This window comes from Engraulis encrasicolus, chromosome 6 (assembly GCF_034702125.1).
Source record: "Engraulis encrasicolus isolate BLACKSEA-1 chromosome 6, IST_EnEncr_1.0, whole genome shotgun sequence".
In the NCBI taxonomy this organism is placed as follows: domain Eukaryota; kingdom Metazoa; phylum Chordata; class Actinopteri; order Clupeiformes; family Engraulidae; genus Engraulis; species Engraulis encrasicolus.
This window is the reverse complement of record NC_085862.1, coordinates 32,738,435-32,762,784: the sequence shown is the minus strand read 5'-3', so window position 1 is coordinate 32,762,784 and position 24,350 is coordinate 32,738,435. Positions and strand designations below refer to the sequence as shown.

General features: G+C 48.8%; 1 protein-coding gene across 1 annotated transcript in view; it reads left to right on the top strand.

Moving 5' to 3' along the window:
- Positions 1–2,806: 2,806 nt before the first annotated feature.
- The window catches only part of fryl (furry homolog, like), a 125,112-nt gene continuing 103,568 nt past the window's right edge, over positions 2,807–24,350 (top strand). The window contains 3 exon segments of the mRNA XM_063201325.1: positions 2,807–5,087; positions 17,143–17,483; positions 19,979–20,032. Coding sequence (XP_063057395.1) covers positions 5,021–5,087; positions 17,143–17,483; positions 19,979–20,032 — 462 coding nt within the window. The 5' untranslated portion in view covers positions 2,807–5,020.

The window sequence follows — 24,350 nt, the reverse complement described above, 5'->3', positions numbered from 1 at the left end:
TCATGGATGGGAATCGAATCCCAAGGTCCCCAGAATTGTGGTACAGCGGTTGGTCCCAGCCCACTTGCTGTACTTCATAGCAGTCCTATAATGTGAACCAGCAGCAATACTATGAGAAATGTAATTTGCCGCATGTCAATCAGCGGGGCGGGGACAGCACTTGATTTATCCGCATGTTCGATATTCCGTTTCATAACCGCTAATTGAACCATGTTAGTATGTCAGTGTTACATCATTAAAGTAAAATACTACCGTTGCACTATCGACCAATGTACAGTACAGGCTCAATTCCACAGAAGCCTCTAAACAAACCAAATTAAAGTATGTAGCCTAATAGATCTATTCAGCATATATTATTTTGTTTTTTGCTTAAGCATGGAAATAGGTGCATTTGCATCCATCCATCCATCCGTCTGTCTGCCCTGCTTTGGCTATAAGCCCCAGTGGTGTGGCTACCTTAGTGCAGTGGGCCAGCCCCAGCCAGGGAAAGCGTTATGGCAGTTGAGCTTACGTAATGTAGCCCAGCCAGGGAAGGAGGAGGGAGAGGGAGACAGGGGAGGGCAGGCAGGCAGGCAGGCAGGCAGGGATGGGTCTGTGGCTGGGGTTGGTGTTGGTGTTGGTGTTGGTGTTGGTTGGGCTAGGCAGGCAGGGAGGGAGGGATGGGGCTGTGGCTGTGGCTGGGCTTGGTGTTGGTTGGGCTAGGCAGGCAGGCAGGCAGGCAGGGAGGGAGGGATGGGGCTGGGGCTGTGGCTGGGCTTGGTGTTGGTTGGGGCTGTGGCAGGCTAACTGGCAGCTGCCTGACTGACAAAGGACTCTGGCAGTGCACCCACACAAGGCAGCGCCCTGATGACAGTGTGCCGTGTGCTGTGTGGAGGGGACTGGGAGGCCGCATTCCTGCGCAGATGATAGCAGCAAAGTCACTCTGTTTACACCAAACAACAGACGGAACAGTGTGCCACATACACCCACACTCTTGTGTCGTTGATGTGTGTTGTAGAGACTCGGTGGTGCGTGTGATGCGGAGTGTTTACGTTTGTGTATGTGACTGCGATCGAAAGAATGAGAGTATGTGTGCGTAGTATGAGGCAAGGAGTGTTTCTCTTTCTCTCTGTGTGTGTGCGTGTGTGTGTTTACTGTGTATTGGACTGTCTTGTGTTTTAACAACTAGTTTTTCAAGAAAGAGCGAGCGAGCGAGAGACGGATCCACAAAAGATTAATGAGTCATGAAACGGGGTTCACCCAGTAGCAGCCTAGCAGGAGAGCAGCTCCCCTGCGCCCCACACTGCAGCCGTAAGACTCCTCTCCCTCTGATCTAGCCTAGCTACTAGCCTAGCGACTCATGGCCTACACGGCCCACACGTGCACATTATATACTATATGTAGTGTGCTCCTTGACATCTCCACCATATGATCTCGTTAGTGGTGTGAGCTCTACCTCTCCCAGAGGGGTAGAGAAGTATGGAGGCCTGCACTGGCTGTGTTGTCTCTCTCTCTCTCTCTCTCTCTCTCTCTCTCTCTCTCTCTCTCTCTCTCTCTCTCTCTTACTCTCTTACTCTCTTACTCTCTTACACTCACACTCACACTCACACTCACACACTCTCTCTCTCTCTCTCTTACTCTCTTACACTCACACTCACACTCACACTCACTCACACACACACTCTCTCTCTCTCTCTCTCTCTCTCTCTCTCTCTCTCTACCCTCTCTCTGCTGTGGGTGTGTAATGGGTGAGGTGAGACGAGTCATGTGCTGTGAAGCCGGACAGCAGCTGATCTTGGATCAGTCGTGGGAAGACGAGTCTGGCGAAGTGTGTCTGTGTGTGTGTGTGTGTCCGTGTCCTCTTTGGCAGCGCCCGACCAGGAATGACTGCACACAATGCTTGCCTTTATGGCCCTGTTTTGAGTGTGTGTCAGAGTCAGACAGAGGGAGAGCGAGAGACGGCGTGCCACCAACTGCAAGTGTGTGTGTGTGTGTGTGTGTGTGTGTGTGTGTTTGTTTACAATGCCGGGTTCCCGCTTTGCATAGCTCTGGTTGGGAGGGTCCCATCATGTGGTAAACTGGAGAGATAGACAGTCAGAGCGAGAGAGAGAGAGAGAGAGAGAGAGAGCAGGAGGAGGAGGAGGAGAGGAGAGATTTGCACAAAGTGAAGCTGGCAAAATGGAGCATTGTTATGCGGCCCGGCCCTCTCCCCCATCCTAGAAGAATCTACTGTCTGTTTAGCGTGGCCTGTTTTATCTGCTTAGGCTGCAGTCAGATGGTGTCATGTGCTTGTGCTTGTGTGTCTCTGTTTGTCTTTCTGTCTTCACTCTCTCTCTCTCTCTCTCTCTGTCTCTCTCTCTCTCTCTCTCTCTCTCCCTGTCTGTCTCTGTCTCTCTGTCTCCCTCTCTCTCTCTCTCTCTGCTCTCCTCTCCTCTCTCTCTCTCTCTCTCTCTCTCTCTCTCTCTCTCTCTTTCTCTGTCTGTCTCTCTCTCTGTCTATCTCTTTCTGTTTTTGTGAAACAGAGAAGTGCCGTTGAGGAGACGCCCAAACGTTGCCACTCTGCATTGTTTAAGCGTGTGTGTGTGTGTGTGTGTGTGCACGTACATGTTTTCTGCTATGGTCAGTTACATTGACGTGGTGGGAGACTTTTAGATTAGATGATTGATCCACCTCTGTTATAATGGAATGGCCGTTGTGTGTGTGTGTGTGTGTGTGTGTGTGTGTGTGTGTGTGTGTGTGTGTGTGTGTGTGTGTGTGTGTGTGTGTGTGTGTGTGTGTGTGTGTGTGTGTGTGTGTGTGTGTGTGTGTGTGTGTGTGTGTGTGTGTGTGTTGCATAACGTACATTTCCTGTGTGTGTTTGTCTGTCTGGCAGATTGATTTGCTTGGGTATGCGACTTGGTGTATGTGTGTGTGTGTGGCTTTGAGCACATAAGCATACCTGGACATGCATTGTGCATTCTCTCCGCACTGTGAGTTACATAATGTAAGGGTGTGGTGTGCGTGTGTGTGCGCGCGAGACTGTATGTGTATAACATGGGTGATTAAAACACACAGGAGCTTCTCCTGCTTATAATGACAACAGGCGTTATGCTAGGGCCACACCCACCGCTCCGGGCAGGTGTTGGGTGAAGTGTGTGTGTGTGTGTGTTTCAGGTCTGGTTTAGCTCTGTTTTCATTCCCATTCTTTGTCTAAAAGTCTTTATTTGTAAAAAAAACAAAAAAACATAACATGAAACCTCGTGCTCGTCATGCACAAGCCAAAAGCTCAATAACCAAGCAAGCTCGCTTGTTATTTTGATCCTCTCCTCTCCTCATGCTTTTTATTTGCTACAAAGTGGAATGACACATCACCATTGCTGAGCGTTTTGTTAGTATAGGAACTTGGAAGTGTTGTTCTGATATGCCACCAAAAAGGGACAAGAGGGGTGTTGGGGGGTCTGAATGGCTAAAGACGGAGCAGGGGGGGCACCAAAGTAGAAGCAGATGAGGGAAGAAGAAAAGTGATGGAGAAGGGAAAAAGAGGAGAGAGGATAGAATAGACATTGCAGCTCTAGTACTGTAACATGCACTAACGGTGAAGAAGAGAGGATAGAAGTGCAGTCTTTGCTCTGCTCTAATAACATGTACTAAAGGTGCTGGACAGCAGCCAGCCAGCCAGCCTGCACTGGCTGCGTGTTGCGTGTTGATGACGTCATAACCCCCCACACCAGAATCCCACCCACCCTCCTGAAGCCACTGAAACAGACCCTCTCTGTTCTGAAAGGGAGGGAGGGAGTCAGCGCGCATTGTAGAGGGACCAGGCAGAGGGAGGGAGGGAGAGAGGGAGAGTGCGTGCGTACGTACGTACGTACGTACATACGTAGAGAGAGGAGGGGCAGTGACTGAGCGAATGGAGAGAGAGAGCGATGGACAGAGAAAGAGAGATGGTGGAGAGCGGGAGGGAAGCTGATGGATTGACTGTGTGTGTCTGCGTGTGTGAGTGAGTGAGTGCATGCGGGCACTAGAACAGTGGCGTGCACAGGAAGAGAGGCGTGGAGGAAAGCAAGCCAGCAGCACCAGCAGCAAACAGCAGCAGTGCGTCCCACCACTCCTCCTCCTCCTCCTCTCTCTCTCCCTCCCTCCCTCCCTCCCTCTCGATACCCCTCCTCCTCCTCCTTTCTATGCTTGGAGGAGCCCGTTCAGTCACTCACCCTCCCCTCTCTCTCTCTCTCTCTCTCTGTCCCTCTCTTGGTCACACACGCACTCTCACAGACACTCAGTTGCGCTGCTTCTCCCTCGTCGCCTGACTCGCCGTGCGTGGGGCTTTCACCGGAAGTTTCTGTCCGTGGCGTACTCCCCCTCCAGTCGTGCGTGTGTGTGTCTGTGTGTCTGTGGGACTCGTGGCCAGGAACCCGGCTCAGGATGCGCGACTCAGTGGATTGGCTATCAGACCAGCGTTTGGGATCCCTTTCGTAACGGAACAGCGTTTTTGTTTTCTCCCAAGCTTTTTTTGGGACTGTTCTCTCTTGCGCTGTCCTTTCTTCCTCCCCCTTCTCTCTTTCTCTCTCTCTCTCTCTCTCTCTCTCTCTCTCTCTCTCTCTCTCTCTCTCTCTCTCTCTCTCTCTCTCTTTCTCTCTCTCTCTCTGGGTTTCATCCTTTCCGTTGAACTCTCTCGCGCGCCTCTCCATGGGTCCACCCAGCAGCAGCTGATCCCATGTGTGTCAGTGTGTGTGTTGTGTGTACGTGCGCTCGGATGTGTGTGTTCAGCAGCAGCAGCAGCAGCAGCAGCAATATGCTCCGCTACACCAGCCTCAGCGGGGGCTGAAACTTCACTCCGGCCAAGGGAGTGTGTGTGAGTGTGTGCACACCCCTGCGTGTGTTTGTGTTTGTGTGTGTGTGAGTGAGTGTGTGTGTCTTGGTTTTCCACACCTGGGCCCTTAGCGACCGCTAGCTAGCGAAACTGGAGTGCGAGGCTTGCGTCGCTGTCCAGCCCAACTCGTGCCTTCTGATCATCCTCTCCTCCTCCTCCTCCTCTTACCCACAATTCCCCCGCGGAGACGTCATGCTGAGCCTGCAGGACTCGGTCTTCTTTGAGATCAGCATCAAGTCTCTTCTCAAGTCCTGGAGCTGTGAGTAAATACTTGTGCCTACCTATAGGAGGCTGCAATGCATGCGTCACACACCACACATGCATGCGTGCGCACATGGATGGACGCACACACATGCACGGACGGACTCAAACACACACACACACACGTCAAGTCCTGGTGCTGTGCGTAATACCTTGACTCCCCTTCACCAAAAACACACACATGCACACTCGTACACAGTTGCCTGTAAATGTTTTCTGTGTTCTAGAGCTGTAAACGTGTTTCAGCCCAGCTGATGCTGTGTGTCCCACCGATAGAGTGGCTATTTATTGCATTTTCCGTCTCGGAAACTTCTGCTCAGTGAGGTTAGGCTGCTGCAGTATGATGTATAGCTTCTCGCTGGACACTTGGCGTGACGTCTTCCGATCTCATACGCCTTCACCAATCAAAATCACCAGCCAGCGTGCTCGAGTCGAGTCGAACCGAGCTCGATTGATGACATAAACAGTAATACACAAAATCTCTCTCTTCTTCCCCAAACCGCCACCCTCCACCTCTCTTCTGTGTTCTCGATCCATAGTTACACACAGAAGTGTGCACACCTGTCTGGTGTTATCTACCTGCGCAAACATTGCTGCCGATTGGACAATGTTTAGCTTCCTGCTAATGACCGACAATTTGGCTGCCTTAGTACACACTCCTTAACATCTGCATTAAGACACACACACACACACACAGACACACACACAGACACACACAGACACACACACAGACACACAGACACACACACAGACAGACACACACAATTGGTTTGTACACTCCATACTGGACAAAAAAGAACAGTGTTATGTGATGAGTGAACAAAAGGCCTTCCTGATGGCAGGAAGCTGTGATGATTGCAGAGTGGTCACACAATCAGTCTAATCTCGCTACCTGTGTGTGTGTGTGTGTGTGTGTGTGTGTGTGTGTGTGTGTGTGTGTGTGTGTGTGTGTGTGTGTGTGTGTGTGTGTGTGTGTGTGTGTGTGTGTGTGTGTGTGTGTGTGTGTGTGTGTGTGTGTGTGTGTGTGTGTGTGTGTGTGTGTGTGAGTGTGTGTGTGTGTGTGTGTGTGCGACGTGTATTTGTGTGCATGCGTCTGTCCCTAAGTGTGTCGATTCAGTCTCTACCTTGAGTTTATTCATACACGTACTGCATGCACGCGTGCCCATACGAGCATACACACACGCGCAAAGGCACACGCAGCATGCGTCAGTCGGCCATATCAGGCTTTTCTTCTGAACACAATAGCTCAAGGTCTGACTTGACGTACCGCCTCACTTCATTCCCATGCTCTTCTTCAACTGCCTGTATCTTAAATGCACATGTTTTTTTCCCCCCCTAGTGAATAGAATGTGGCCTTGGTGTGTGTGCGCCCGTGTGTGCAGCGAGGTCCAAATGTCCTCCAAATTGGAAAAGTGAGAAGAGAGTGACTTGTGGGGACGTAACTACTCCTCACAACTATTGACAGTCTTTGCGTCATCATTTTCTGTATTCAAAATCTGAAAAGTGCCAAAAAAAAACCCTGTTCCTTTACTTTAAGGTCGGATGCACAGTTTAGTATTCTGTATCTATGCTATAATGCGAGTCAGTGAAAGTCCTCAAAGTATGTGTGTGTGCGTGCGTGCGTGCGTGCGTGCGTGGTCAGAGTGGGCGTATGGTATAATGGTATGTGTTGACAGCATGTGAAAATGAAAGTTGCAGGATCCATTCTCAGACGTCCTCCTTTCCTCTACCCTTCTGTCCTTCTGAAAACCCATCCCTGATGCGCATACTTCTCCCTGCTTGCAGACACTGATCTCTCGCTCTCTCGCTCTCTCGCTCTCTCGCTCTCTCTCTCTCTCTCTCTCTCTCTCTCTCTCTCTCTCTCTCTCTCTCTCTCTCTCTCTCTCTCTCTCTATCTATCTATCTATCTATCTATCTATCTATCTATCTATCTATCTATCTATCTCTCTCGCTCTCTCTCGCTCTCTCTCGCTCTCTCTCTCTCGCTCTCTCTCGCTCTCTCTATCTATCTATCTCGCTCTCTCTATCTATCTCTCTCTCTCTCTCTCTCTCTCTCTCTCTCGCTCTCTCTCGCTCTCTCTCGCTCTCTCTCTCTGTCACACACACGCACACAAGGATCAGGAAGTACTGTCTGAGATATTGAGTGTGCATCTGTAGTCTTGATGCCTTTTATCTACTTGTGTGTGTGTGTGTGTGTGTCTGTCAGTGTTTGTGCCTATGTGGCTGTCCTCTCTTTTGTCCACGGGGATCGCTAATGCTTCCCCTCATTGATCGCTTTCGTCACTGGTTTCCATTACCCCACACACACACACACACACACACACACACACACACACACACACACACACACACACACACACACACACACACACACACACACACACACACACACACACACACACACACACACACACACACTGTGGCTTCGATTGTGTAGTCTGCCCTCAAGAGCAGTAGGGTCACGTGGGTCATAAGTTAAAGACATGTCTTACCCTTGAATCTGTGTGTGTTTGTGTTGTGTGCGTGTGGGTGTGGGTGTGCTGCTTGTTTTGTGTGCGTGTGTGTGCGCGCGTGCGCGCGAGCACTGTGTGCTTGTGTACATAATGTGAGAGACATGGATCAGTGTGAAAGGGGGCTACACAGCTCAGACAGTATTTGCCACAGCATCCAGCGTGTGTGCTTACAGGCAGCTAAGTGTAATATAGCTCAGTATCCTGTCATGGTTACAGTTTTCCTTCCAGACGGCTTGGAAGAGCAAGACAAATTTTCTTGTTTTTGTTCTCCTCCAAAGACTTGTAGATTTGAGACGAAAAAGAGGAGTTCGAAACAAGCGTTCAGATTGTCAGTTTTTATTTCCTGATATTGAAATCTAGATATGTTAAATGTTTGGATTACGACAATTGGTAATGCACCATGTTGGTGGATAACAAAAACAAGAACATTTGGTTAGCTGTTTCAAAACAATACATTCCTTTCTCCCTTTACCTCATGTTACCAGCATAACTTACCAACCAGCCAATGACCAGAGCCAAGTCTGTGGTCTCTTTGCCGTTGGCTTGGAGGTACTGCCTGGTTTGGCAGAGCTGGTATGGCATAGCATAGCATAGCATGGCATGGCATTGCATAGCATGGCAGCACAGACTCCATGCAGAATTGGCTTGCACTCTCTCTGGCTTTGGACAGTTAACATTTTTAAACTCGTCTCTTGGCTCGCCGGGAGGCGCTAAGTGCTCCGGAGCGATGCAAGGCTGCCGTGATGATCCGTGACGGACTTTTTTCCAGCTCCACCTCGCTTGAAGACTTTTACTGCCCTCCTCTCCCCTCACAACACCTTACAGGAACGGACCAGTCCCGCACAAACACCCCTCCTCTCCTCCAAGGAATTTAATGACCACCAGTGCACCCCTTCCTGAAGGTGAATCTCCCCCTTGCACTGTTGCGATTGTCGCAGTGGGCCTCCTTTAGCCAGTTCCTCTGAACCATACAACTATTTCTGCATACTGCATACCAGATGCAACACACAAGTCGTTATTGTGATAGGTGGACATCACTGTACGGTACACGTCACAGTAGCTAAGCTGAGTTGGGTGGCTATGATTGGAGCGATGTGTCGACCAACCATTTGATGCCAATCCAGATAACTGTGGTCAGAAAAAGCTAGGCGTAATTGTTCAAATTTTTTGTACTTTTACAAGTGAAACATGTCCTGTGCCTACGTTGTGATGGGGACCGAAGCCATGTGTGTGTGTCTGTTTGGGATGTTGGTACACTGGCTGTTGGTTTTGGTGGTTGAATGCTTCTCTCTTCTCCCCAAACACACATCCGGAGTAGAGTGCCCCTCTCAGCTGGCCTTCTCTGTGGCCCTAGCCCTCTCCTCTCCTCTCCTCTCCTCTCCTCTCCTCTCCTCTCCTCTCTGGACAAGAGGACCTCCTAGGGCCCAGGGTGGGTAAACATCCACTGTTGAGGGGGCCACATGTCTCCCCTCTGGCTTTCTCTTTCTCTCCTCCAGTCCTCTCTCTCCCTCTCTCTGTCCTCTTTCCCTCTCTTTCGTCAGCCGCCCGCCCCTTCTCTCTTTCGTTCTTTCTTTACAGCTTGGGTGTCTATGCCAAGTCCTTTTTCGCTGGGCCTTTCAGGCCCGACAATGACGAGAGAGGCCTAGTTTCAACGCCTGTCAACATGCCATCCTGCTCCCCCGCTCTTTCCTGCTCTCTCTTTCTTTCTCTGTATCTGTTTTTTCCTCCCCCTTTCCCTCTCTTCTCTCTCTTTCTCTCACTCCTTCTCTCTCTATCCTTTTCCCTTTCTTGCCCCCCTTCTCTCTCTCTCTCTCTCTCTCTCTCTCTCTCTCTCTCTCTCTCTCTCTCTCTCTCTCTCTCTCTCTCTCTCTCTCTCTCTCTCTCTCTCTCTCACCCTGCTCTCTCTTTCACCCTCTGTCCCTTTCACCCTGATTCTGTAAACACCCCCTCCTGAACATTCTAGATGTGGAGGGAAACCAAGAAAATAGTGGTTGTCTTTGCATGGTCCTACTAGCTAGTCTTTTGCTACGACTACTTGTCAAGCAGAAGCAACATTGTAAGCCTTGTGTTACAAGACTTACAAAATTGTGTCTGTTTTTGTCTGTGTATGTAGAGTTTTTTTTTTTTTTTAAGCATGACACATGGCCTTTGGTGGTTTTTATCCGAGTATGTCTTGTCCTGCTAGTTGCTCCAGGTTGTTTTGAGGGCCTAGAGGTCATGCAGTCTGGGCAGGTCAAGACACCCCTGGAGACAGTTACAGTACTGTCTGCTAAATCTGCAGAAGGAGCACTCGCTTGCAGCGCCTCGCTCTTCTCTCTCTAATGCTATGCCAGTTGACTTAGAGGGACGCGTGCACGCGTGTGCGCCTGCACCCAAAGCACCCAGGCTGTCCCTAAACCCATAGGCAGAAAAAGTGTGCGTATGTACGCGTATGTGGGTGCGTGCGTCCGTGCGTGTCTGTGAAGAAACCGTCTAGTAAGGCAGCATAGCATCAGCAGGATGCATATTGCCGATGCCACATTTCTCATGGCATTCTTGCGGCCGCTATGTCCTGTCAGCTCAGTCACCCTGCATGGCTGTGGCCGCCACGTCACTGCAGTGCATCTAGAGTGTTTGGCCATATTGGTGAATGTGTGTGTTAGTGAGCATGTGTGTATAAAATTGCACTGCAGTGCATGCACACATGGATACATACCATTTTTGCAGGTTGTTGACTGTGTTTTAATTTGTACATGTGCAATCTTATGCGTGTGGCAAAGTTGATGTGTAGGAGGTTGTTGAGGCCGGTTGGCTGGTGCATATTTTGTTTTGCAAGTTCATGGGAATAGTACAAGTTGATTTGTGTGCACATGCGCGTGACTGGCTCCTTAGGGGTTTTGCTGTTCTCCTGCCCTGATTGCAGGAAGGGCTGTGCTGTGCCTATAGTGACCCCACCTGTCTCTCTGTCTGTCTTTCTCTCTCTCGCTCTCTCTCGCTCTCGCTCTCTCTCGCTCTCTCTCGCTCTCTCTCGCTCTCTCTCTCTCTCTCTCTCTCTCTCTCTCTCTCTCTCTCTCTCTCTCTCTCTCATCACTGTTTCTCTTTCCTTCTCACTGTCTCTCTCTCTCTCTCTCTCTCGCTCTCTCTCTCTCTCTCTCTCTCTCTCTCTCTCTCTCTCTCTCTCTCTCTCTCTTTCTCTCTCTCTCTCTCTCTCTCTCTCTCTCTCTCTCTCTCTCTCTCTCAATGGTTTTAAGCACCATCTCCGGATTACTCTGCATAGCATATTGACATGATTCACAGATTTACAGCATTTGCTACAGTGGAGCCAACTGACCTCAAAGATTCAGTTTATTCTGTGCATGTGTGAGTGAGTGTGTTGTGTTGTGTGTGTGTGTGTGTGTGTGTGTGTGTGCGCGTGTGTGCGCGTGTGTGCTTACTAGTGTGTGTAGCTACACATGTTGTGAGAAACTGCTGTAAGAGTGATGGATCAATCCCCGCCCCCTATATGTTCCTCGAGAGCGAGAACACAAATCACTGGGCCTGTGGACCGGAGCAGCATAACGTAACGCGCACAGCCTCAATTGGTCCATGCAGAATGCAGCTGCGCTCGCTGAACATGCGCAAAAATAATGCAAAGTGTATGTACATCACCAAAATAATCATCATGAGAGGTGGATGCAAACAAACATATGAAATCGAAAGCTGGGATAGCTGACATCAGTTCCGTTGACTTTGCACTGGGGCTATCTGCCCAGGAACCCAGGCACAGGAGCTGAAGTCCAGGAATGTAACACCAGGCTACAGTTCTTGATGGAGTTATGCTGTAGGCTAGTGGCTCTCAATCTTTTTTTTTTTTTTGAACTAACAGCCCCTTGGCTTCCTCACAAGCCCCCCAACACCCCCTTGACCTCATCATCAGTCTGACAACGCCCCCCTTAATATTGAAAAATGAAATGGACTAATGCCCTCCAATGGCAACTAAGCACCGCCCCCTCTTAGCTGTATCCTTCTCATCGCCCCCGTTGAGAAACACTACTGTAGGCTATCAGTACAGGCCTAGACTCAAATATTCTGATTCTAATGTAATTGTATCCGTGCTAAGTAAACAATTAAAAAATGACATACTGTATGCACCAGGACTTGGCCCAGTCAGAGCACAAGCAAGGGTTATTGTGAACACTAGGCGTGACACTGACAGACTGCCTGCCTGCCTGCCTGCGAGCCTGCCTACTGCCGACGGAGTGGAGAACTGAGGAGAAGGATGTGGACAGGGAGAAGGCTTTTACTGGCCACCATAATCACGTCATGCCAGACACCTGATCCCTGCTGAGCGCTCGCTCTCCCGAGTCGATCAATGGCTTCCTCTGGCCCTCCCAGCTCCATCTGGACACCAGCAACATGCCATTCACATAGGAGTGTGCATGTGTGCATGTGTGTGTGTGTGTCAGTGGGCCATCGTGAAATGAAGCTGCTCGGTGCTCTGAGAGCGTCCTTCCTGATCGATAACCGCAGGCCTTAGTGCCCCACGCTGGCCCACATTCATGCTTGTATGATGTCATTAGTATGAATGAAGAAGAAGGGCTTGGCAGTGTACACGTACATGTGTACACGTATGGGTTTTCTGGCTGTGCCTTTTTTCATGTATTGGGGTGTATGTGTCCGCCTAGCATTGGGCGATTATCAGCCATCTTGCATGCATGCTGTATTTGTATTTAGATTCCTTTGTTTGGGTTAAATGTGTTTGTTTGTGCGGTCCGTAACACACCAGTGCGCAAGATGCATTAGGGACTGCAGAGATGTTTATTGTCTAGCATGAAACAGTGCAGCTGTCAAGGGGGTTGATGATTGTGATGCGCTTTGCTGTTTTTTTTTTTTTAGCAAGCCATAGTTAAAAAAAAAAAACAACTACTCAAGTGTCAAGAGTCTGTCAATCTTTTGCACAGTGTTTTCAGTAGCAGAAAAAAACCCTGAGGTACAGAATGATTGGGATGCTTCTGCAGATACTGTTTTAGGGGTTTTGAGATCCAAGCTGTGAAGATATGTGGTCCTTATCGAGACTCAGTCACATTTGCTGTGGAGCTTTTGAAACGAATGCCATTACGATACGTATGCATGTATGCACCCACAATACTGGATGGCCTGGGCCCAGGGTTAAATGCCTAGCTCACCTCCCCTTATTGCTCTGCCCATTCTCACAATCTACACACAGGGAGTATGGTTTTATTTTTTGGCTTTTTGCTCTTTGATTTCATTCTATCAGCCAACTTGTACTCTACTTGATACTCTTGATACTCTAATTGGACACAAAGTTGTACTCTGCCGTACTTTCCAGTCATTGGGTGTGAAGCGACTTGCTGTCTGTAGAGCAGAGCCACCAGCGTGTGTCAAATGTGTGCAATGGGGAGGACGGGAGCATCAGCGGTGCTGAGTGAGGGCGGAGAGGCGTGTACCAAGTCACGTCACGTCACAAACGCACTCCCCACTCAAGAGGCAGAGCAGGAGAGGGACGGAGAGAGAATTGGAGGGAGAAAGCGAGAAAGATGGAATGGGGGTGAGGGAGAGCGGATGCCGAGGATATTTTTTTTTTCTCTCCTCTCTCTCTGTTGTTGAGTGGAAAAGTACAATGTTTGTCTTCTCTGCAAACGCAGGGTGCAGGCCAGCCAGCCAATAGGGTGAGGGAGGGGTAGGCTCTCCTGTCCAGTGATTGGTCATTTGGAGCTGGCTATGTGACCTCATGGTGCGTGTGTGTGTGCGCGTGCGTGCGTGTGGAGCGTGGTGGGGCGCATATTAGAGAAGTGGGGAAGGGGTGGGGGGGCTGTTTGTGCAACTTGATAAACAAAGGAGGAGTGTTCCAGCAGCCCAATGGGGCACTGCTCACTACGCCCCTCGGACACATGCACACACACACATTGACACATCACACACACACATGGACACATCACACACACACATTGACACATCACATTCACATTTGCACACACACACACACACACACACACACACACACACACACACACACACACACACACACACACACACACACACACACACACACACACACACACACACACACACACACACCAACTCTGACCACAGTGCCCACTGCCCACAGTAGTGTGTGTGTGTGTGTGTGTGTGTGTGTGTGTGTGTGTGTGTGTGTGTGTGTGTGTGTGTGTGTGTGTGTGTGTGTGTGTGTGTGTGTGTGTGTGTGTGTGTGTGTGTGTGTGTTGCTGGCGTCACTCTTGCCGAGTGCCTGGACTGGGCGTGATCCCCCCCACCCCTCACCCCCCACCCCCTCATCTCTCCTCTCTTTTCCTCCCCTGAAAAACTCATTAACTTTATGGGCGGCTGTGATCCGCTTATTATTGTTTGTGCTCTTTTAATAGGGGAACACAGCCAGTTCTGTGGCAACCAGGAGGAAACTGCATGCAAGGAGTTTCCTGGGAGGGGAGGTGTCGGGGAAATGTGATTGGCTCCACTGCTTTGTGTGTGTGTGCACGAATGTATGCGTGTCATTGTGTTTAAAAAGCATATATTTCTATCTGTGGGAGAGATTATTTTCAAAAAACAAGTTTGAGTGTGTATGGCACACACGTCAAACTCAAGCCAAATCCAGGCCGCAGTGTTATTTTTTCTTGGCTTGTTGCAAGATTATTATTTCAAATGTGTATTACAGCTGGCCCACACACACCATCAGTATATAGTAATGCGTGAAAACGAAAGGCCAGAGTAAATTTCATCAATAGTGAGTGATGAGTGATTCATACTGTTGCAGTAGAAGATGTGCTGGCACATTTGAACTTTTTACATCACATTATATTTAGCTGATGCTTTTCACCAAAGCGACTTAGAAGGAGGACACTCAAGCAACTTAGAGTGTGTGGGGTCAGTACAGAGTATAGCAGTATACAAGTGATCCAGAACAGATGGAGAGCAGAAATATAGTGGAGGACTCTATGAAATGTAGTGCAGGTTAGTATCCATGATTAGAGGTGAGTAGAGTTAACTATTTAATGCAGGGAAGCTCTGAACTACCTCAATGCCGGGAGTGAAATAACTTGCTGTATGTCTATCTTGGGTATTTCCGGTTGGTGCGGCGTGCATGCACAATTTCTGTCAATTTGAGTAAATAATATTGTACAATATAATAATCATTTCGTTCTAGATTTGGATTTTGGAGGCTGCCACTCCTGCTGTATGGCATCGCGCCGCGTATATAAGTGTACTTGTGTACCGTAGTGCAGGGGAGGTCTCCTGGTTCATCTCTTTCTATGTGATGGGGACACCAGGTGACACACACAGACACGCACAGACGCACAGACGCACAGACACACACACACACACACACACACACAGACACGCACAGACGCACAGACGCACAGACACACAGACTTTAGAATGGTACATTGTTCTAGAACCGCCTTTTTGAATAACGATCAAACACTTTCTTGAATTGTTTTGTCTGGTGAGGAAAATGGATTGTTCCTTCTTGCTGTTGTTTGTGTGTGTTGGTGCAGGCGAGTCAAAGGGACTGGCAGGGACCAATGAGAGTACATCATAAGATTATATTATGTACACCCATTGGTAGGGACTGATTCAGCTCAGTCTGTTGTTTCTATGAAATATCACAATACTTTGAAAACATGACAACATCAAACATTTGTTTTGCAATCAATAGAACTGTATTAGATGGCTATCTTTGCATCTATCCATCCAGTCTAATGGTCAGTGTGTGCGTGCATGTGCGTGTGCGTGTGCGTGTGTGTTGTTTTATGGTCGGACAGGAAATGAGTGTGTGCTGAAATAATGTATTCCACTCGGAGAGCTAGAGGCGTTTGTTTTCCTGCGTTCCCAGGGAAACCAACGTAGAAACGGCACAAGAATCAAATGAAGACTGTGTTGCTGGTAATACGCTACAGCACGCATGCAGAACAAGACACATTCTTGCCCTCTTTGTTGTCTATTTTTTGTTGTTACCTCACTACTTTAAATAGCCTATATCAGTGATTTTCAACCTATGGGCCGGGGCCCACTGGTGGGCCCTGAAGGTATTCCAAGTGGGCCTTGAAATAATTTTCTACAAATTATAATCATATTGTGGTGTGTGTTGCTATTGATTTATTTGAGTTTTATTCTTTATTGGGTCAGAAGTGGGCCCTGAACATTTGTGACAATTTCGAGTGGGCCCCACGTTGGAAAAGGTTGGGAACCCCTGGCCTATACATTTATCAGGGACACACTCTTACACCCTTTCTTTTTTTACACACATGCACACAGACACTCAGGCGCACACACTCAGGCGCACACACTCAGGCGCACACACTCAGGCGCACACACTCAGGCGCACACACTCAGGCGCACACACTCAGGCGCACACACTCAGGCGCACACACTCAGGCGCACACACTCAGGCGCACACACACACACATGCACACGCACGCACACACAGACGCACGCACACACACACACAGGACATGCCCTCCTAGTGACGCAACTACTGCTACCAGTCAGGTCAAGAGTCAATGCAAGTACTTTCTGAGTTCTCCTCCCACTCTGTTGGGAAGCAAACAGTCATTACCAAACCAAGAGAGGCCATTTGGGAAATGCTGCTTGGGAAATGTTAATTGTTATGCTCTTGGTCAGACCAAGTCTGGAAGAGATTTGAAAGTCGATGATAATCAGGCTAACACAGACACACAGCAGCCCCTCTGTTATGGTATGCAGCTGACCCTGTAGTGGGAATGTCTTATCTGCGGCTTCTTCCAGGAAACCTATACAAAAGCGAGGGCTTTTCAGTTTCACTCAGCTGTAAGCACCTTCTGGTAAAGGTGGTGTATCGTGTGTGCAATGCACGCAATGCATTTCTGTGCGTGCGTGCGTGCGTGCGTGCGTGTAGACAAGAAGCTTGCTGTGGACCCACGTGATGCTAGCATACCAGGCATTGATGCTAGCATACCAGGATGTAGCCCCAGGTGATAGAGCCTCGCACCAGACAGTGGCTTTAACAGTGCGTGCGTGCGTGCGTGCGTGCGTGTGTGTGTGTGTGTGTGTGTGTGTGTGTGTGTGTGTGTGTGTGTGTCTGTCTGTCTGTCTGTCTGTCTGTCTGTCTGTCTGTCTGTCTGTCTGTCTGTCTGTCTGTCTGTCTGTCTGTCTGTCTGTCTGTCTGTCTGTCTGTCTGTCTGTCTGTCTGTCTGTCTGTCTGTCTGTCTGTCTGTCTGTCTGTCTGTGTGTGTACGGTCTTGAACTTTGTAGTCTGTACCTGTCGTTCCAGTTTTGTTCCCCTTCTGGCTGTAGCATGTCTCTGCAATCTCAGAATGCATTCATAGTTTTGGGTTTGTATTTCAAATGACCTACTTATGTTTCTCTCCTTCCCTCCCTCTCTCCCTTCTCTCTCTCTCCCTCTCCTCTCTCCTACCTCCCTCCTCTCCTGTCTCCTCCCCCCTCTCCTCTCCTCCCTCCCTCCCTCCCTCTCTCCTCTCTCTCCCTCCTCTCCTCTCCTGTCTCCTCCCCCCTCTCCTCTCCTCCTTCCCTCCCTCTCTCCTCCTCCCTCTTTTCTCTCCACAGCCTCGGGCCCGGTGAGCAGCAGCAGCAGCAGTGTGGTGAGTAGGCCTCGGCCGCTGAGCGTCCCCGGTGCGTCGGCGCCGCTGCACTGGGAGAGGCGCGCTGCCGCAGCCGCCGCCTCCGCCGTCGTCGCCGCTAGCAGCAGCTCGGGGGCCCTCGGCAGCGGCCCCGGCTCCGGCCCCTGCCCCTCCGCCTCGGCAGCAGCCGCTGCAGCAGCCGCAGCCATGTCCGCCATCACCATCGACCCCGAGCTCAAGCCCGGCGAGTTCGTCATCAAGAGCCTCTTCGCCGAGTTCGCCGTGCTGGCCGAGAAGAAAATCGAGGTGGTGATGGCCGAGCCACTGGTGAGTCGTCACAGCTACCATAGAGATAACACACACATTAAACATCACAGCATGACCTACATGACCTGTCTGTGTCGGTAGTCCTGTAATGGTCAACATGTCAGACACATTCATACTGACATATTAACCATCATAGCGTGCTCGGCACATAGACTAGCAGCACAGCATGACTCACACACACAAAGACACACACACACACACACACACACACACACACACACACACACACACACACACACACACACACACACACACACACACACTAATGGACATATAGACACACTGACATGATGAACATTACAGGACGACCGCAACACAGACGCGCTCACACAGTCTATCAGACAGACACACTAACCACAACAGGATGACCGATGCAAGACAGACATGTGAGCACGCAGGCAGGTGCTATTGGGTAATACAGTTAGCAACACCTCTTTTGGCACCTCTTCACCATAATTAACAGTTTCTAGAACAGGTTATCCCTGGTTCGACAATCGCCGGACACTTTAGCATTTAACACAAGCAAACTATTCCAGCTCACTTGGATGATCCCAGTAAGTCAATACTGTTTAGCGGACGTCTGTGTTTGGTCACAGGCGAGTTCCCTCACCCTCAGATCCAGATCGGTATCGTTGAATTGGGTCACTGTTAATTTTGGGTGTGTGTGACTGACTTTTGGGTTTGTGGATGAGACGGTCATGGAGTCCATTAGGAGCTTGATGTGTATTCAGCCAGATTATGATGCACAGCCAGCCAACTGTGACATGTCTTGGTGTGATGTGGATTGAGGGGAGTTTCCCCTGTAATTCTGGCTGCTGGAGAGTCAGGTGATGAGACCTAATAGAGCTAGCGGACTGTCCTGATCCCAAATCATCCAGCCTTTTCCCTTTTCAACTCTCTCTCTCTCTCTCTCTCTCTCTCTCTCTCTCTCTCTCTCTATCTCTCTCTCCCTCTCTCCCACACACACTACGCACACATGCACGGGAATGTGCATACACACGCACATGTCCACAGACTTTCCAGAATGCTAGGCTGGTCTTCCTGGAATGCCCGGCTGCTTCTAGTGAATTGTACTCCCCAGACAGGTTGGGGAGGTACAGGGCAGACCCCTGATGTGTGATATCTACATAAGGGGGTGGGGGAGAGAGGGTAAAGGCCAATACACTCCTCTCCTCCTCCACTCCTCCTGTAGCTATTTATAACATCACTCCATACCATCACTCTTTCTCTGTCTCTGTCTCTGTCTCTGTCTCTGTCTCTGTCTCTCTCTTTCTCTCCCTCTTTCTCTCTCTCTCTCTCTCTCTCTCTCTCTCTCTCTCTCTCTCTCTCTCTCTCTCTCTCTCTCTCTCTCTCTCTCTCTCCCTTGTGCTCTCTCTCTCTCCCTTGTGCTCTCTCTCTCTCTCTCTCTCTCTCTCTCTCTCTCTCTCTCTCTCTCTCTCTCTCTCTGTCTCTGTCTCTCTCTCTCTCTCTCTCTCTCTCTCTCTCTCTCTCTCTCTCTCTCGCTCATATTTCCCTTTGCCTTGCTTTCTCTGTTTCCTGCATAAAGTATGACTGTTGCTCTTGCCACATTTTAGGTGTTATCAGTGTGTGTGATTTCCTCATGCGCATAACAGCCCATAACGGACAGGACATGATGGGCTCTGTTTTGTAACAGCCATTTGTTGTGATTGGAATCTGGTGTGGGTGGGGACATTTGAATGCTTCACATGATGGATCTTTTGTAAGCATGCTGGAAAGGCAGTGTGGGAGTTACTCCTCGTTCCTGCTCTCTCTCTCTCTCTCTCTCTCTCTCTCTCTCTCTCTCTCTCTCTCTCTCTCTCTCTCTCTCTCTCCTCTCTCTCTCTCTCTCTCTACCCCCCCTTGAAAAAAAAACCTCATTCACCTCTCAATCTTCTCATTGCTTAAATGTAATCCCTCTTTGGCACTGAATTCCAAATCACAGTAAGCATTCTCCTGAGTCTGCCTGGATTGCCACTTTGCTAGTAGTAGTCTTGACCTGATTTGAACCTGCTGTTAGTTACACAATGAGCCTGTAAAGACCAGATGTGTATCAAACGCAGCGTGTGTGCACAACATCATTTCCTGCCCTTGGTTCAGGTCACATCCTGTGGTTGGTGTTGATGTGTCTTCTGTGGTCGTGATTTACACGCGTGTACGAAGGTCTGCATTCACACTGGCGTGATGATCTGATTTGTGATTAGGTCTGGTGGTAACCAGGCAAGTGTGATGAGGGAATTGGGTGGCAATGCGCATGAACTTGTACCACACACACACGCACACACAAAACAAAGTAGTTTAATTTTCCGTCATTTGCTGTTCTGAGAGTGAAAAATGGCATCCTATTAACCCAAATAAAGCAACAACAAAACAACAACAACAAAAATTATTACTAAAATGCTAAAACACTTTGAGAGAATGGGTTGTTGATGGCTAAATGTGGCTGATTGTATTCCGCAGGGAGATTAAAACTATTTTTATCCACTTTGTTCCCCCAGGAGAAGCCGTTGTCCCGTTCCCTGCAGAGAGGGGAAGATACACAGTTTGATCAGGTGAGTTGCGCCTCTCAGTTACTCAGTTTACATCTCTCTCTCGTTCTCTCGTTCTCGTTCTCGTTCTCTCGTTCTCTCGTTTTCTCTCTCTCTCTCTCTCTCCCTCTCTCTCTCTCTCTCTCTCTCTCTCTCTCTCTCTCTCCCTCCCTACCTCGCTCTCTCTCTCTCTCTCTCTCTCTCTCTCTCTCTCTCTCTATCTCTATCTCCAGCGCTCTCTTTCCCTCTCTCTGAATCATAGTGCCATTGAGACACAATTTGCCGCATTCTGATTGGAGCAGAGCTCTTTGACAATGGCAGCAATGTCAGAGTGCTCAAATCAGCACAATACAACTCTGGCTATGATACCCCACTGCCCCACCGCACACCCCTGGCCCTTTATTAGAGGTGTGTGTGTGTGATGAGCTGTGTCAGCTTGTACATGTTGTTCTAGCAGAGTGTGCCTTTTGGTGACCACACACACACACACACACACACACACACACACACACACACACACACACACACACACACACGAATTGCAGAAGGTTGTTGCCGTGTATGTTGCTGCTTTCATTCAACCAAAATATCCCAGCGGCTCTAACTTGGTGAATTCTTACTACTAGCGAGCAGGTCCTGTGTACATACTTTAAGCGTGCGTGCATGCGTCCGTGTGTGTTTAGAGGAGAGAGGGGGAGAGAGAGAGAGAGAGAGAGAGAGAGAAAGAATGAGAGAGAGAGAGAGAGAGAGAGAAAAAGAATGAGAGAGAGAGGGCAGTAGAATCGCTGTGTCATCCTCAGCAGTAAATCAGTGCAGGGTGCTGCTGGAGTGTGTCTGCCCGGCGCCAAGAGGCCAGCAAGAGCAGTTGCATAACTCTCCCCAACACCATTCATCATCCTGACACACACACACACACACACACACACACACACACACACACACACACACACACACACACACACACACACACACACACACACACACACACACACACACACACACACCAGAGCGCGTGCACACACACATTCACACTGGTCATCTCTCTCTCACTCATTCACACAGATTTTTCTCTCCTCCTCTCTCTCATTTTCACATATCTCCCTCTCTCCTCTTGTGTGTACAGTATGCAACACACACACACACGGACACACACAAAGTTAAATGGACATTTTTATTTCAAGCAACTACTGTAGTAGCAATAGCTTTTAGTCTTTGCCAGCATACACTGGGCATCTACAAAAGTGATGTCTGCATACACAAACACTCACGCACACACACACACCCTGTCAAACAGCTCTGTTATTAATATGTTTCTAAATCAAGCTATATTACACACATGCAGGCACATGCACGCACGCATACACACAAACACACATGCATGCGCCTGTCACAAACACACTGGGTGAATATGACAGACCCACAGATGCCCCTAAAAAGAAATCTTATTCATCTGTTACTGTCCTGCATGGCATGATGAGTCTGCTCACGGTGAGTGAGTGAGTGAGTGTGCCCAGTTGCACGCAAGCCCTTGCTGACGTCAGCTTACATTGTGGACGCAGTGGAGCCGGGGAGCGCATGTGGTGACCTCACAGGATCAGGCCAGCCGAGGAGAGAGAAAGAGAGGGGAGTGAAGGGGGGAGGATGTTGTAGAGAGAGAGAGGAGGGGGGGGGGGAAGTGACAACACTGGGAAGAGAAACAGCGGGAGAGGGAGAAGGGGCGGGGATGGAGTAGAGAGAGTGAGGGGATCGTGACAACAGGGAGAAGAGAAAAGGGAATAGGGGAGAGTGAGTGAAGGGGAGAGAGAGGTGGGGAGTGGGGAGGGATGGAGAGAGAGGGGGGGGGTAGTGACAACAGGGAGAAGAGAAAAAGAGAGAGAATAAGAGAGTGAGTGAAGGGGAGAGAGAGGTGGGGAGTGGGGAGGGATGGAGAGAGAGAGTAGAGAGAGAAGAGGGAGAGGAGAGAGAAAGAAGAGAGAGAGAGAGAGAGAGAGAAAGAGAAAAAGAAAAGAGAGAGGGGGAATGGGAATGGGGAGAGAACGGGAGAGGGAGAGAGAGGCTGACCTGTTTAACTCACCCACAGGCCTACTCTTCTCATGTGTCCTGCTTCCGCTCCCCACACCCCGCCGCATGGAATATATACGGATGCAGAGGACACTAGCCTGTAATCTGAGCTGTGTGTGTCTGTGCGCTCATCATTCCCTCTACGTGTGCATCCACTCATTGTATGCTATACAGGGCTGTACGTTAAGCTTTTTCACTAGGAGCACAGGTGCTCCTAAATGAAAAAGTTTAGGAGCACGGATAAAACTTTAGGAGCACAGATACAAATTTAGGAGCACTCTAAAAATGTCGTGACACTTTTGTTATGGGGGGGGTTATGTAAAATACTGTGCTTATTTTGCTCATTGCTTGTTTCTTCATCTTCATGCACAATGGCCTAGGCTATATGTCAGTGTTTATTTCCAACACTGGGGTATGGGGTCACCTGGAATTCCAATGGGCTCCCCTGAAATGTCTAGGTGTGAAATAAAAAATACCAATAAATATCACTACCCGGTAATTAACAATCCATAGCTATTGTAGTCTTATACCAGAGATATTCTATAGATATTCTGTCAGAAATATCCACTGTTTTTTTTATAGCCAGCAAGTTTGCTCAGTCATGGTTTTGGTTGTGAAAAAAATGTGGTCCCCAAAAGTTCAGGATAAAATGGTCCCAGTGCAAAAAGTGTTGGGAACCACTGCTATATGCCATAAATCACAGTTCCCATTACTATTAGCCTCCTATTATTAGGCATATTATAATTATTATTGTTATTAGTATTAGGCTATAACTTCGTGATTAAAAGCATGTAAATCACATGCTTACTGAACTAGATTGACTAAATCTTAAACATAGCCTACAACACGTTAATCCAACGGGCTTTATTATAGCCTAGTTTTTGTTTCCTCAAACGCATGGGTTGGAACGGTGTGAAATGAAACTGGGAGCAGCAAAATTATCTCACTGTTGGCTGCTCTTTTTGATAGCCTACAGCACCGGTAGCTACTGGACCAACTAGACTTTAAATTTGCGCTCACTGCACACTACTTGTGAATGCTCCTCGAACTATATTTTGACTTGATTACTTTGATTGCGATTGCATTTTTTTTGCGAAGTCATTGCGAAGACAGCGGTTTGGGAAACGCCAAAACAGCTCGAACAACGACGTCCTTTAAACCACATGAGTTAGCAAACCGAGTGGCTATTTCATTAAACCACATGAGTTAGCAAACCGAGTGGCTATTTCACTATCGGATCCAAGACGTTTCCTGTTAGCAATGCAAACTCCCGCATTTGAACGTTTTAAACAGCAGTCCATTTCGAAAAGCTGTAAGAAGTGTTGGCATATATCATCCGACTGGGAGATGAGGCATGCGCGCTTTGTAACTGTTGCCACCAGGGATCTGTGCGAAGCGATTCTGTTTTTTTTCTTCTGAGCTACGGGAGCAGAGATGGCTCAATCTTAGCCAACACGGAATTCAAGCAACATTGACCGTCTTTTTTGACGTGCGTTCCCAATGGAGTTTGATGCTGTCTATCAGACAGGCTGTGGAAAAAATGAGCAGCTCTCACAATCATGCACTCGAACTCAGAAGCAAAATGCGAATGAAAGGGTTGAATGCATACTCGTACAGGTGCGCCCGTTTTATTTTTCTTTCTCGCACAGTCAAAATTTTAGGCTCAATATGCGACCAATTGGTCTTAATGTACAGCCCTGCTATAGTCAGGGCTCTGAATTAACACCAGTCAATCCGGCCAAATGCTGGTGAAATTTCAGTTTGGCTGGTAGAGAAGACAACTTACTAGCCACTTTGACCCATTTGTGAGTGTGTGTTTGACAAGTGAGATTTGCATCAAGCCATTTTGGCTGGCGATTTGGATGGCCATTTTTAGAGCCCTGGCTATGGTTCATTTCAAATCATATTTGTATGAAAAAAGAACACACACGTGTGTGTGTGTGTGTGTGTGTGTGTGTGTGTGTGTGTGTGTGTGTGTGTGTGTGTGTGTGTGTGTGTGTGTGTGTGTGTGTGTGTGTGTGTGTGTGTGTGTGTGTGTGTGTGTGTGTAAGTTTGCGTACACGTTCACGCAGTGTTGCATTGAGACAAAAGACTAACGGGATGTTGGGTAAGGGCTCGATGCACTCATTTCTCCATAGGCGATGTAATAGAATACTGCCCTGCCCACTGCTGATCAATGGAGCCTTGCTTCGCTTTGCAGACTCGTGTGTGTGTGTGTGTGTGTGTGTGTGTGTGTGTGTGTGTGTGTGTGTGTGTGTGTGTGTGTGTGTGTGTGTGTGTG